At 36.1% G+C, this 13,748-nt stretch overlaps 1 protein-coding gene across 12 annotated transcripts in view; it reads left to right on the top strand.

Moving 5' to 3' along the window:
- GPHN (gephyrin) overlaps positions 1-13,748 on the top strand; it is a 321,622-nt gene that overhangs the window by 128,379 nt on the left and 179,495 nt on the right. For all 12 annotated transcript variants that reach the window (XM_086614073.1, XM_086614070.1, XM_086614071.1 and 9 more), the window contains exon 3: positions 4,452-4,509. In XM_086614073.1, coding sequence (XP_086470199.1) covers positions 4,452-4,509 — 58 coding nt within the window. The remainder of the gene's footprint in view (positions 1-4,451; positions 4,510-13,748) is intronic.

Raw genomic sequence — 13,748 nt, 5'->3', positions numbered from 1 at the left:
TTAATGTATGCTCTTACAGGTAGTGGAGAACAAAGTTGCTTTGAAATGCCATTCTGCTGCCTCTTTCCCTGGAATACTCTGAAGTTTTGGCCGTGTGTGAGGATCCAAGGCAAGATGATTTGCTGATGTCTCACAGGTCAACATGAAGCTAGTCCAGCTGAGTAGGCTAAAAATGCTGTCTTGGTCAGTTTGCTCAGGCAAGGGTAGTATCATAACCTGTATTCATTCAGTAGTCTGGGATAAAATGAACATGCCCTTAGAATTAGAAATAGCCCATCTGGCTCGCAGTCATTTAATCTGCTTACAAGCACAGTCCCTCTTGAATATTCTGCTTGGTTTATAAATCCATCAAAATATCCTGATGGTAGATAACAAATATATTTGAGATGGATCTGGGGAAAAAAAAAAAAAAAGTGGAGTAGAGGATTTTGAGTTTTGCTTTCATTTAAAGATGAAGTAGAGTTTCACTGGGAGGTTTAGTGACAACTTGATATCATTTAGACAGTGATCTATCTGAAGAAAGATTAGTGTTAATTAAAGTGGCATTGGAGAACTTCAGCAGATGACAGCAGCCAAGCTGGCTAGAAGCTATTTTTAGAAAATTGACTTCATTGCATTAAGTATGACTCATTTATTAAGCTAACAGATGAATCAATAGCTCAGCTTCTTACGGCAGTCACTGAATGTGGAACCGTATATGATGACTGTGTTCATATCTTTGGTCAGAACTCAAATTATAAAAGCTGAACAGTATTGATTCTGCCCAAGTGCACGTGTCTTGCACATGATGTAGCTATGCAATAATAATCTCGTGAGCCCATTGGCACATGCATATATAGAGGGACGCAGGGGAAAACCAGACAGAAATCCAACTTGCAACTATATGGAAAATAACACTGTGATAATTTTAACCTTATATTCAGAATAAATGCTTTAAAAATGAGAAATTCTGTTTCCAATTTATTGAGACATACAGCAAAGAGGTCATAAAAGGATAACTTATTAAAATAATGCACAGTTTATTGTTTTCACAGAGTTGTAATTAATTTTTCTTTAAGTTTTGTCTTCCTGACTTCTCTTCCTATTTGGGCTGTGGTTCATTGTTTCTTGCCTCCATTTGAGTGCAGTTTTCCTGTTTTTTTAACTTTCCTTAACTTGGAGGAAGCTCAAGTTTTCCCTTTACAGTGATAAGGCTGCTTTAATTTGTGAAATAGTAAAGCTTCCATCTGTTCTAATACAACTGTATTGGCCTCACTTCAGTTTATTTCTTCTATTTTGCTAATTTCTTCAGTTGCTATAGAAACCTCACTTTCCACATTCTCCTGAATCTTTTTTGTGAACTTCCTGCAAACCCAGTCTATGTATTATATGTCAACCTGAGATGCGCTTTTTTCCTCAATTTCTTTGGTTTTTGTATATTATTTGCTATAATACATGCTGTTTTCCATAAGTTGGACACACCAATTAATGTATTGATTTTCAGTTTGCTGTGATTTTGCTGTTCTTTCTTACCATTCACCACAATGTTTTTGTTTTACTCAGTAACTTGTGTGTGTGTGTGATTTTTGTGTAGTCTCTTACGCTGTGGACTCACCTGACTGTGGACAATTTGTAATAGCAATTTGGTAACACCAAACTAGGCACTTTCAAGTTTCTTTTCAGAGTATTTACTGAGGTTGGAATGAACTGGGATTTAGGATTTTTGAGTGAAAAATATGCAGCATGTTTCACAATTGGTTCTGCCTCTTAAGTTTGTTTGGCAAGTGAGTTGTATGACATAATATTTTGTGTGTGACATTGAAGCTAATCAAGATGTTTTGATGGGAAAAAAAGCAGACTGTTTTAAAATTTTATCTATATGTTATTGTTCACTACTTATAGGCTGCCAAATAGGCAGCTTAAATCCTTTATTTTTATAGATACATTATTATATAGTAAAAACGAAAATTCTATTCCTCACATATATCATACTTATGACTAGTAAAAGAGTTCAGGCTGATTAACTGGATCTTTGCAGTGTGTGTGCTGCCTTTAAACTTCTATGAAACTCATAATCAAACTTTATACAAAAAGTCAAATGTCTTTATGATGTCCTCTATAGTACCAGATTTAACTGACTATCTGCTGCGGTGGATCTCTCTTCTGAGAGTTACAAGATGGAGAGAAATCTAATGTTCTGAAATGAAGAAAGTATAGATTTCCTTAAAAACTTCTTTTCAGCTCTGAGACATTTATAGAATTTTATATATATGTGTCGCTGGTTCTCTTTCAGTTTCAAATTTGTTACTATTTATGTATGTAGTCTGGATTTTCAAGCTGAAGATGTCAGTGTAAGATTGAAAATGTATTAAGATAGAGATGTTGAGCTGGAGCTATAGGTGAGAGACTGTTTAAATAAACAGTAACATAACTTTTAATATATCTTTTTCTTTCAAAAATGTGGAATTGTTGTAAATGACATTTTACTTTAAAATGCACTACCATTTGGGCTGCAACTTGGCAGATTCAGAGTATGTTAAACTCTTGACACAAAGCTTTGCAGAAGTATTTGCAAAAAAAAAAAAAAGATGCTAATTAATGGTTTAAGCAAGCCAGATGGGTTTACTGAGTCAATTATTTTGATTTGTTTTTTTTTTTTTTCTGATGTATTCCAAGAAAGTGCTTAATAGTTGTGCCGAGGGTAGCCAATAAAGAAATCTGCCAGGTGGAATTCCCTGCTGGTGGAGTGCTGGCAGCAAAGGCTCTGTCCTCCTCTTCTGCTAGAGGATAGAAAGTCAATGAAGTTATTTTCTGGGTACTCCAGAGTGCCGACAGGAATGGATCTGAAAGAACTAAATAAAAAATGTTTTCTTACAGGCCTTGTTCCAGTAGCAATAGGACTGGTCACATGCAATGGTAACATGCACTGATCTGAGCCGTTCTTTGCCACAGTATGATGAAGCAATCTTCATCATGATGTTGAAACCAATTTCTTGTAGCAATCTCTGGAAGCACCATTTGAACAAAGGTCAGGCGTAGTGAAGAACAAAAGCTCATGTTTGTACTTGCACTGGCAAAAAAAAGTTTCAGTTGTCTCCAATGTTCAACTCCATTCGTGATCAGCAGCAATGGAAGTTGCAGAGCAAATGAGAGAGCAATTGCATCACTCTAGTTATTCATGATGAATTTGAATGCTGTGATGTCTGGACCCTGTCTCTACCTCAGAAATCATACTTGATATTACTTGGAGTGATGATGGACTTCAGACTTGACTTTTCCTGTGCAGACTTGATCTTCTGTCTGAAGCCTTCAAAATGTTCATTTCTGAGAGCGACTTAGTCGTAGAGATATGGAAAGGCAGGACTTATGGGGAAAATCTTAATGTATTTTCTGTGTTACTCTCTTCCCCCCTTTTTAAGCTGAGTAAACAATGTGTGTAAAAATTTCAAGATTGAATGTAAGGAAATACATCAGTGTAGAAATGCTGACAATTGAAAGGAAAAATGCAGTAATAGGGGGATAATACAAACACACATTTGATAGCTGTCTACTGCTTTACAATAAATCGTTGCTTATGTGATTTTCATTTTTGTAGGACCCAGAAAATGACTAGTGCTGCTGTATAGAGCCAGCAGGGAGGTCATTAGTGCAGTTATATTTTTCGACCTGAATTGTCACTTATAATGATACTGCTTCATGAAATAGAAGAAGCCATGTCTGCAAGTCTCTGGGGAAAACGTAATATTTACCACCATTTATAGGACATGCTATTCATGCATCTTCAGTATGTGAACTGTTCTTTGCCATAAAGTTTTGCAGGATGTAGGCAAGTCAGTTCAATGTGGAACAAAACCCCTGATTTTTCTACTTCATTGCCAACTATTGCACATCACCCGCGTTTTATTATCAATCATGAACTCCAGAGTTTTTTTCAAATATGGAAGCTGTAGAGTCTGTGTGGTGTGCGAGTTCTGTACATGCACATCTAATTAAAAAAAAATTCAAGTTCTAGAATTGCATTTGGGTACATATAAGACTGTAGAGCACCTTAGTGAAATACTGAGCACAAAGCACATCAGGCTTCAGAAATTTAAACCCATCCATACAATTTAGACAACAAACAAGAAATCGTAGAATATGATGACTGGTGGCCATTAATATACAGAATGACATCCTGGTGATGGTAAATCTGCTTGGTTGACCTAATTCTTATCTTTCAGGCTAGTGAAGGACACTTTGTTTCTAGTGTTTATGTTAATCATATGAATGTTTTTCTTTGGATAAAGAAAGGAAAGGGATTTCTTTTTTTTTATGTTTGGGATGTTGGTGGGTTTTACCTCTAAATTGGTAGGAGGGATATTTGTGGTTTTGAACAAGTCATGACACCATTAACATGCTGTGCTTTTGTGTTACTGATTTTGAGAACATTTTTCTTCTGATTTCAGAGAATATTTTTCTTTTCCTGATTTCAGGTTGGGTGGGACTATATCTGCATACAAGATAGTGCCAGACGAAATAGAAGAAATCAAGGTACAGTATTACTGCCTTTCAACACTGAATTTCTTTGCTTGGAGAATTACAGAAATGTTACGTTAAAAAGCCATGTTATTTCTTGCTTTGAAGTATATCATAGAGGGGAAAAAGACGTCTAAAGCAAAATCATTAGATCTATATTTAGGCATCTAAAATAGATTTTTTTTTTTTTTTATTTTACAAGTACAATTTAACTTCAGTAAGTTGACTTTAGTAGGGTTTGTTTGATGCCAAAAACTTGTGTAATTCAACATATTTCTGTTTTGTTACCCAAAGACAGATGCAGGACTACTGTGAACATTGAGTTATATTTTCATAACAAAAAGTATATGTAAATGTAGTGTCCTTTTCCTTTTGAGATCAAAAGCACATCCATTTTTTTCAATATTATCTGTCTTAAGATGGGGATAGTATGAAGTCATTGGTACTCATTAAAGGATGTTTCATTTTGAGGAGTGACAACAATAAATACTGAAGTTTACCTCCAATGCTATGTGCATTATAACAAAACTCACTTTAGCCAAATCCACTCATGGAAAGTGCTCCAGCAATTTGTGTCAGTTTTGTTCTTCAGTGGAGTAAAAGATGGCTACTAGGTGTGAATTTGGCCTAGATCTGGTAGTATGGTCTGTGTAGCTGGTTCTTTATTTGATTGGTAGTCAATCAGTCTGACATACTGCTTGCTCATTGTGATTACTTAAACCATTGTGCTGTTTCATATACTCATTTTTAGCTGTGCAAAGAGAGTCAAGAGTAATTTAAAATCTAGTAAAGGGAAATGGTTGCGTAATCATCTGATCTAGACATGACTTTGTAGTGTGTAAAGTTGTGAGGATTTATTCCTCCTTATTTAGCATCAAACCCACTGCAAGCAAATACAGTGACTGCCTGTATCTGCATCAGTCAAAGTTATCACTTTGTCGTGATCAAAATTTATTTCTCTCCTCTGACATTCATGGACTCCACTATCCTGAATTATCAAGAGGATCATGATTTATTAAGATAGATCCAATATTTAGACTTTGGTATTAGAAAGAAAGAAAAAGGTTTTCAAAACTTATTAGTGTTATGTAATATTTTCATGATATTCAGATAACTGCACCAAAACTATAAAACCAAAAATCACAAAAACCTTAAACCGTAATGTTTCTCCTTTAATGTAAGAAATCTAAGCCCGCTGATATTTGCTAATGTTGAAAACAGAGAAAAGGAAGCTGATATTTCTGGCTTCATTGTGCAAACTGAGTTTAGTGAACAAAGAAAAATGGAACGGAGGGAAATAAGAAATAATCTTATTTTTAGGAGCTTACTGTTTTAGGCAACGTCAGTAGTCACAGGAATGTGTTTTCTCCCGACCTGCTAAGGAGGCCTGTTCTGATTTTTCAGCCCTTTCTTACTCAGCTGATGTTTAAATGCTTGAGATCCTAGGAATCAGCAAAGGATGATTTCCTCATTGATCTCTGTTGTCCCAGCATGGAAGTGTGGAGAGAGGATTGTATTATTCTAAGTCGGAGCTATTTAAAGGGTTTGGAAAAAATCACCTCCTTTACTTATCTCCAGTAGCTGTCTTGTTCTGGTAATGGAGTTTTTAGGTTGTGACTGAAGTCAGCCCATGTCTCACACCTTAGATGATTGAACTTCTCAAGCTGTAATACGATAGGTATTATTCATATGAAATAAGGCGCTATTGGAAGATGCTAAGACACACTAGCAGTGAGTATAATGGACAAATCTATATCAAATACGGAAAAGTATTCTTTTCCATATATGGATTTTGAATAGCAGCTGGCAAACAGGGAGATTGAGTATCCTTGCAGTAGATAAAGGAGGACTCTTAGCTTCTGAAAGGTTCTCCAAGCAGATTTGAGCAGAAGAAGGAGAGAGGAAGAAATATAAGAGAAAGCAAATGAGGCTGTTGGAACGTTACTTCTAGAGAGGACAGGATTTTCTTCCATGCATAATAGTTCCGTTATTTTGCCTCACAGCTATCCCGCCCTTATTTAAACATGAAATATTAAGGGGTTTAATTTGATGAAATATGCAAGAAGAATAGCTCCAGTTTTAATATATGATTTAACTTGACAGATTGCTGAATTATATTCGCAGGAGTTGGAATATTCATGTTTTCTGATAGTCCTTACAAAGTAAACTGCTTGCCTAAATGGCAAAGGAGGGTACTTTATCAGGCAGAGAGCAATAATTACTATGACAAATAAATAAGAAGTCTCTTTGACAGCATTTCCGTATATTCTAGAAAAGGTGGTAGATTAACCTTTTACAGCTCAAAATAATATATGAGGAAAACAGATGTATTGATTTTGTTAATTCACGTAATTACATCTTTGGTACGACACCGTTGTAAGCAGAGACTGTATCTCTGAGTTTATGAAGAGTAAAAGCTCTGTAGACCTTAATATACCTACCCCTTAAAAAATATCCTTAGTGTATTAGTAAGTTAAAAAATAACCTATATATTATTTTTATATATGAGATATTTTTTTTTGTCTATATTACAATATCTGGCAAATTTTGACATATGTTTATAATGTTTCCATTCTGGAATGTTTAGAATATATTTATCCTTGCATATGAGTGTGATTTTATTAAGTGTATGTATGTACTGTGAGATCTTATATCGTTTATGTATCTGAAATATTGCCTGTACATATACATGCCTATTTCTTTGAATGCTTATATGATCAGTGTTGGATATAATCAAAGCAGTGCATCCCACTTAATTAAATTAAGTAGTGTCTGGCATGCTTGTAGGCATATGAATTAGGAGTATTTATGGCAGAAGTGATAGCTTGTACCCTAACTACCCTTGTGCACCTTACCAAGGTTAGGAACAATTGTGTGGAACCAATCATGAGTATGGTTCCTCAGCATCTGTATCAGTCTGCAATGGAGTGTGGTGTAACTTACCTTCCCAAGATTTTTGTTATACGTACTTAGATTCCCGAAGTGAGAGCACTCAATGGGTAATCATATGGAACATCACATGTTTCCATCCTGAAAACTTTTCTAGAAGGTAGAAATGTCTTCTATCACAGGATCTTCAGGACAATGCTTCAATAAGAGGAGCTTTCAGAGGAGGAAGACCTGAGTCAATGCCTGAATGAATCTACTGCCATCTGCATTCCTGTGATTTTTCTACACCAGTTAAAGCAATGGCACTTCGTTTGCAGTACCTGCTGGTTTTAAAATACTGCAGGAACTGATGAAGACAGTTAGTATAGGAATTACAGTGTATTTCTGAGGAAGTGTCACGGTTTTGACTTTCTCTAGGCTTCTATTCTCATCAGTATTATTCATCCTGTAGGCAAGGAGCTTTTCAAACTTGCAAAAACGCATTGGCAGATTTCAGCCTTGCTCCTCGTTCACTGTAGTAGTGTTATGCCTAAAGGAAAGGTCTTCCAAGCCGAATAATTTCATGTACATAGGGACTGGTGAGCATATGAGGCAACACTGGTTTTGAAGAAGGTCTTCTGTTTGGAAATTAAAGCAATTGCATTTGAGAGGAAAAGAATAGCAGCAAACTTAACATTTCTTTATTTCTAGTTCATGACATTCATGACAATACAGCTTAGTGTACAACGTGGAGTTTGTCTCAAAAGTAGAGAGCAATTTATGACTATTAGTGATGAGGGAAAGTTTGTGTGATCTGCCTGTAGATAGTTTTGTATGTAAGCATCTTATGGCTTATAATACCATAAGAGATGGTCTTTTTGATTGCAGGGTCCTGGCATTACAAAGGAAATCCATGATGTTGTGAAGGATTGTTACTCTAGAGGAAGACTTGATGAATGAGAAAACCACTCTAACAGATTTCTAAAAAAATACTTGATTTGCTAGGACGTGCAAGTTAACAGTAGAAAGGAATTTAATTGTGGTGGTGGTTTTTTTTAAGTGTTTCCCCATATGCTTTTCATGATGGCATATGCGTGCATCTCATCACCTCAAGATCAGAAACTAATTTGGCAGCAGGTTTTCAAGCCGTAAAAGCGATATGCACAAGAAAGACATTGCCATTGTATTTCATTCTTGTAATACCTGTGGTACAAGGCAGCTACTCCAGTGTAGAGAGCAAGGTTAAATGGTTACCTTCTCTGTTATTCAATTTCAAGAAATCTTGTTAGAAATTTTTCTTAGTACTGGTTGTAAATTTGTAAATTTAGATGTAAAGCAGTTCTGGAGGAAGATAGGAATTTTTTTTAGTTCCATTATCCACCTTTTCACACAGAGACATACTTTATGCTTCTCAAAGAATACCCATAATTCTTTTATAGTTGCTCTTCAAATGGAAGTACATATGCATAAAGTATTGAAGGCCACATTTAGAACTACAGACTTTTTCCCCTGAATAATGATAGGATAGCAATCTTTTTCTTCAGAAGTATGTGTTCATGTAATAGTTTAATATATGAGAATCCTTTTCATTAATAGCTGCAATACATTCCTCTCAGATTGTCTTCAGTCTGTGAGGCAACAGACTCCAGTGATAAAGGTCCAAGAGCAGAAAATTATGTAAAAAATGTGGGAGAGGAGGAGGTAGCCAGAAGAGAAATGGGGAACACTGTGTCTTCTTAGAGGTCAGTTGCTCTAGATGATTTAGGAATTCATGGGATTTTAAGTTTTCCACACAATTGAATTTGGGAACACCTTATGAACAAAGTGAGCTGCATTTCAGAGCAAAGCTAGACTTTCTACCATCAAAAATAAGCATCTTTGAAATGATTACAAATAAAATCAGTCTATTCAGAGGCTTTCTTGGAGATCATCTGGTTTGTAGACCTTGCGGTGTCCTATACCTACATAATCCTGTATGACAGAATCTGTTCTTTATGTCAGTAGTAGTAGCTGATGAAACTCATGCAAACTCTCCATGCAGCCAAGAGATGCTGGCCTTGATCCTTCGAAGCATTTTCATGTTTATCAATGCGTGGAAAAAAATAAGTAGCAATTTGTCAACAAGTGCTGGTTTATAGTTCTGTATCCAAAAAAAAACCAAATGAAAGGAAGGTAGTCATTAGTACTGTGGTGGATAGTCCATATGAACAGAGTTGTGGTTAAAAATATTCAGATTTCATAAAACTGGCTTCATATCTCGATAGCGGGTGGCAGGGCATTTAAATATTTCTTGCATCTTCTACAGAATCAGCAATGCATTGTATAAACAAAGAAATGTGCTGTCATCCCAGTTTTGCACAGGAGTTTGAGTCCTGGATCTGTTTTATTTCATCATTGTATTGATGTTCATCTGCTAAGTGTATCAACATTTTCTGAGAAGTGGGACGTGTTACCTTAGAATAACTTTACATCTTATCTATTTCCCTGTAATTAAAGTTTACCTGATGTACATACAGATTTCTTCCAGAGTTAATTTTTAAATCCTGCATTAGTAGTCAATCACTGATTAGTATTCTTTTTCAAGCTACATATGACTCACCAAAAAAAATGTAAATTGCATTGTTTAGATGACACAAAGAACTTTGAGTTTTTACTTACTCTATTAATCCTTAAATGATCTTACAAACTTTTGTTGTTTCTGTGCTGGAGAGAATGAAAGGTTTGTGTGTGAGATGATGTGACAAAATCGTGAAACACATTCTATGAAACAAAAAAATGCTTTCCTTTAATTGTTTGTCTGTGTGTATGCATTCATGCTATAAGCACATATGTAGACTCACTTAGGCTGGAGATTTGCATCCCTTGCAGTATTGATAATGTGCTCGTGGCTCTTTCTCTCCCTATGCCATGCATTTGTGCTCCGTTCTTTTAGTTCTTGTCAAGAGCTGAATGTTTATGTTGTATTGTATCGTATCGTGTTATATTGCTTCCAGTTGACTCTAATGTCGTTATGTGTTGCGTTATGTCAGTTTTTCTTCTCAGTAGTCCTTTGTTGGTTTAAGTTAGTTTTGTTGTCTAAAACTGGTATTTCCCCTTTTACTGGAAAGTGCAGGCTGTATTACTAGGTTTTGGCTTAGAAGCTAGGTTTTTGGAGCCAAGTCTGACTCTGCAAGCCTGAACCACTGTCCAGGCACACTCACACCAGTGAAATGAGTGTTTCATAAGAATGCCTTTTCTATTGTGGGATTTTTTTCCCCACCTATGAAGCCAGTAGTTGTTGTGGATATCGGTTTTGACTCTTGGATTGTTTCTACTCTGATAAGTTTGAGATTCTTCTCGCTTGAAGGACATGACTGTTCTCCGTGCTATAGCTACTGCTATCTGAAGTTTTTGTATAGAAACTCCTTAAGGAGTACTGACTGAGGGGGCTTTTCATCTGTTTCTCTCATCTTCGGTGGATGATGGGTACTCACTGCAATCACAGACCTCTCAACCAGAAGAACACTTTTACAAAAAGAATGTAAAATGAGAGATGACCGAAGTGGTTGTATTGCTGTTCCCTGATTATTGGGCAACTGGATTCAGCCCTGCCTTTGTGGATGTTCCCTGGCATTTGATGGGATTTCTTTTCGGCCCAGGGAGTTGCTGCCGTTGCCAGTATTACAGACGTACTCCATTTTTTCTCTCTGCCTTGCTGCTTCTGTACTGTTTTGAGAGATGTGCATGACGTAAACCAAGCAACCGGCGTGGGGGAAGCTGAGCATCCTCTCTTTTTGGCACCTGGCACTGAAATGGCCGATTTACTTTTTTTGATTTGGAAGAGACACTAGCAAGTATCTGGGAGTGGCCCAAATTTCTTTACATCTGCTCGTGATGAAACTCTCATCACTATTAGGACTGCTGAGTGCATCGCAAGCACTCCTCTGCTTTCCTGGCAAGGACATCAAATGACTACTAGATGCTCTGGATGAAAAAGTATACTCACTAACTTTCCTCATGAAAATAGAAATTAACACTTCTTGTTTTCCTGCTGTCGTCCATCTTACATTTCATAGGCTCTGTGGCCTTGGAGACTGCATGGCTCCAGAAATAACAGAGGAGACCACCTCACCAAGCTACCTTCCTCTTACAAGGTGTCTTGAATATAGAAAATGCTGAAGCATTGTTTTTAATTCCTGTTCTAATGTGAGAAGGATTTCAACTAATGCATTTTATATTTTATTGTGAAACTTGGTCTTATGAACATCCAGAAAAAGTTTAGCATGTCTTTTGCAGATCATGGAATATTGCAGCATGGGGAAGAGAAGGGCAGTAAGTGCATCCATTTAAATGGGAATGCCATGCCAACAACATAAAATCACTTTAGTAATATTATTATTGACTTTACAAAGCAAACAAAATAATTCTGTAGTTCTCCTGCAAAGAGAGAAGTGTCTGTAGGATGAAAAAAGAAGAATAGCTGAAAATTAATTTACAAGACAAACCAGTATTGTTGATATTTCAAGACTTTCTGGTTACCCAGCATTTAAGCATTCTCGATGCTGTTGCCCTTAGACAGGATATTGATGTGTATCGGATTTTTCATTACCACAGTCCTGTTCGTCTATTAAATCTTTCTTCACTAAATACGTTAGAAATAATTTTCCAGCAAAAAATATTTCTGCTTCTCTCTGTGGCCATAGTAACCAATTTTCTCTGACTTCCTCCTGGCTTTCTTTCATTTTCCATCTTTGCTACATACATATCACTGTACCAGTCATCACCTGAAACCTAGTTAGGTCTTGGGGCATCTTCTTGCTTGCTCTAACACAGTTCTTGTGCTTTTCATCTGACCTAATATACTGGGCAACATTTTCAGTGGCTTCCGTTCTCACTGGAAAAGTCAATTCTTAAATGAGATCTCACTTAGCCGGGATGAGAGGAGAAAACATAGCTCAGCTTCATTAAGCAGTACATAGCTTTTGGCAAGTGTATAAATTATTTGAGTTTATGTAAAAGCTCTAATCATTTTCCATGTGACCTGTTACATTAAATTTTGTTTGGTTATATTTACTCTGTAAAAATGTATTCTAGTGACTTTTTTTGAGATCTATGAAGGATATTTAATGTTGTCCTACCATAACTGGTAACGTCATAATTGGTTAGGGATCTGACCGAGTTTGAGGGAGATCTAAAGTATGATCTTTTCTTATGATAAATAGATTTCTGTAAGTTCTTTCTTTTTATGATTGTCAAAATGCATGAATACTGGTACTGTATATATAGGAAAAAAGGAGATCAGTTGGGTTTTTGAAAAAAAACCAAACACTTTAGGGTTTTACAGCTATTTACGAGTAGTGTCTTAGTGAATTATGAAAATTATTTGTAGAGAAATTAAGTAAACTGCAATAAGAACGTTGAAATACTGAGTGATTTGGTGACAAACCATCTGATCAAATTCAATGGAAGTAAATGTTAAGTGATATGTATTGGAGGTGTGAAAAAATTCTAAATTTACATATAAAATAGAGGTGTCTAATTTGACTATTGTGATCCAAGAATAAGGTCTGAGAAGTGTGCTGAGGTGGTTACTGTTAGCTCAGTATTCAGGAGCAACTGAAGTGGCGGGGGGCGGGGGAGGAAGACTCTGAGGAATTACTAGGAAAGGAACCAAGATCAGAACGCAAAACATTTTCTGTTATGTATGAGCCTCTAGTGCCCCACCATAACAATGGAGTGTGAAGGGCTGATCTTTTAATCACAAAAAATGACACAGTAGGGCTGAAAAAGATTTAGATTCAGATTATAAAAATCACTGAATTTATAGAAGCACTTCCATATGAGGAACAGATAAAGAGTCTGAGACGGATACATCCACAAGTGGCACATTTGATTGCATTTCAGCAGCATTCTTCCTTATTTCTACTGCACTTTTGAAATTAACTCTCATGCTTAATTTATGCAAATTGTAAGACTGCCTGAAAGCAGACACTGAAGCTTTGACTATATGTCTTCTATTGGTTGATAATCTACTGATTGTAAGGAAAAAAAGAAAAAACAAAAGCAAATAAGGAGTTCCTACTAACCGAAAACATTCACTTAAAACTACTGAAACTAAAACCTTATCTGGTTACAACACAGCAGTCATCTCTCCATCAGAAACTGGTTCAATACGTTGTATTTTTCTGAAAAAGATTTGTAACTGGTAGACTGCACATAATTCTGCTAAAATAGTGTTGTTTATTTTGCTTTCATAGTATTTTTTCTATCTAGATGTTTTTTTTTATGTTGTATTTTAATGGCTTGATTGGAAAAACACAGTAGGAAGACACTAAAGACTGTGATATGCAGGGAGTAAACTGTATTAATAGAGTGAAGCCTAGTACTTCAATGCGTGATTACACCTA

This window comes from Tauraco erythrolophus, chromosome 6 (genome assembly GCF_009769465.1).
Source record: "Tauraco erythrolophus isolate bTauEry1 chromosome 6, bTauEry1.pri, whole genome shotgun sequence".
Lineage (NCBI taxonomy): Eukaryota > Metazoa > Chordata > Aves > Musophagiformes > Musophagidae > Tauraco > Tauraco erythrolophus.
The sequence above is the reverse complement of the archived record's forward strand: the minus strand, read 5'-3'. Positions and strand labels throughout refer to the sequence as shown.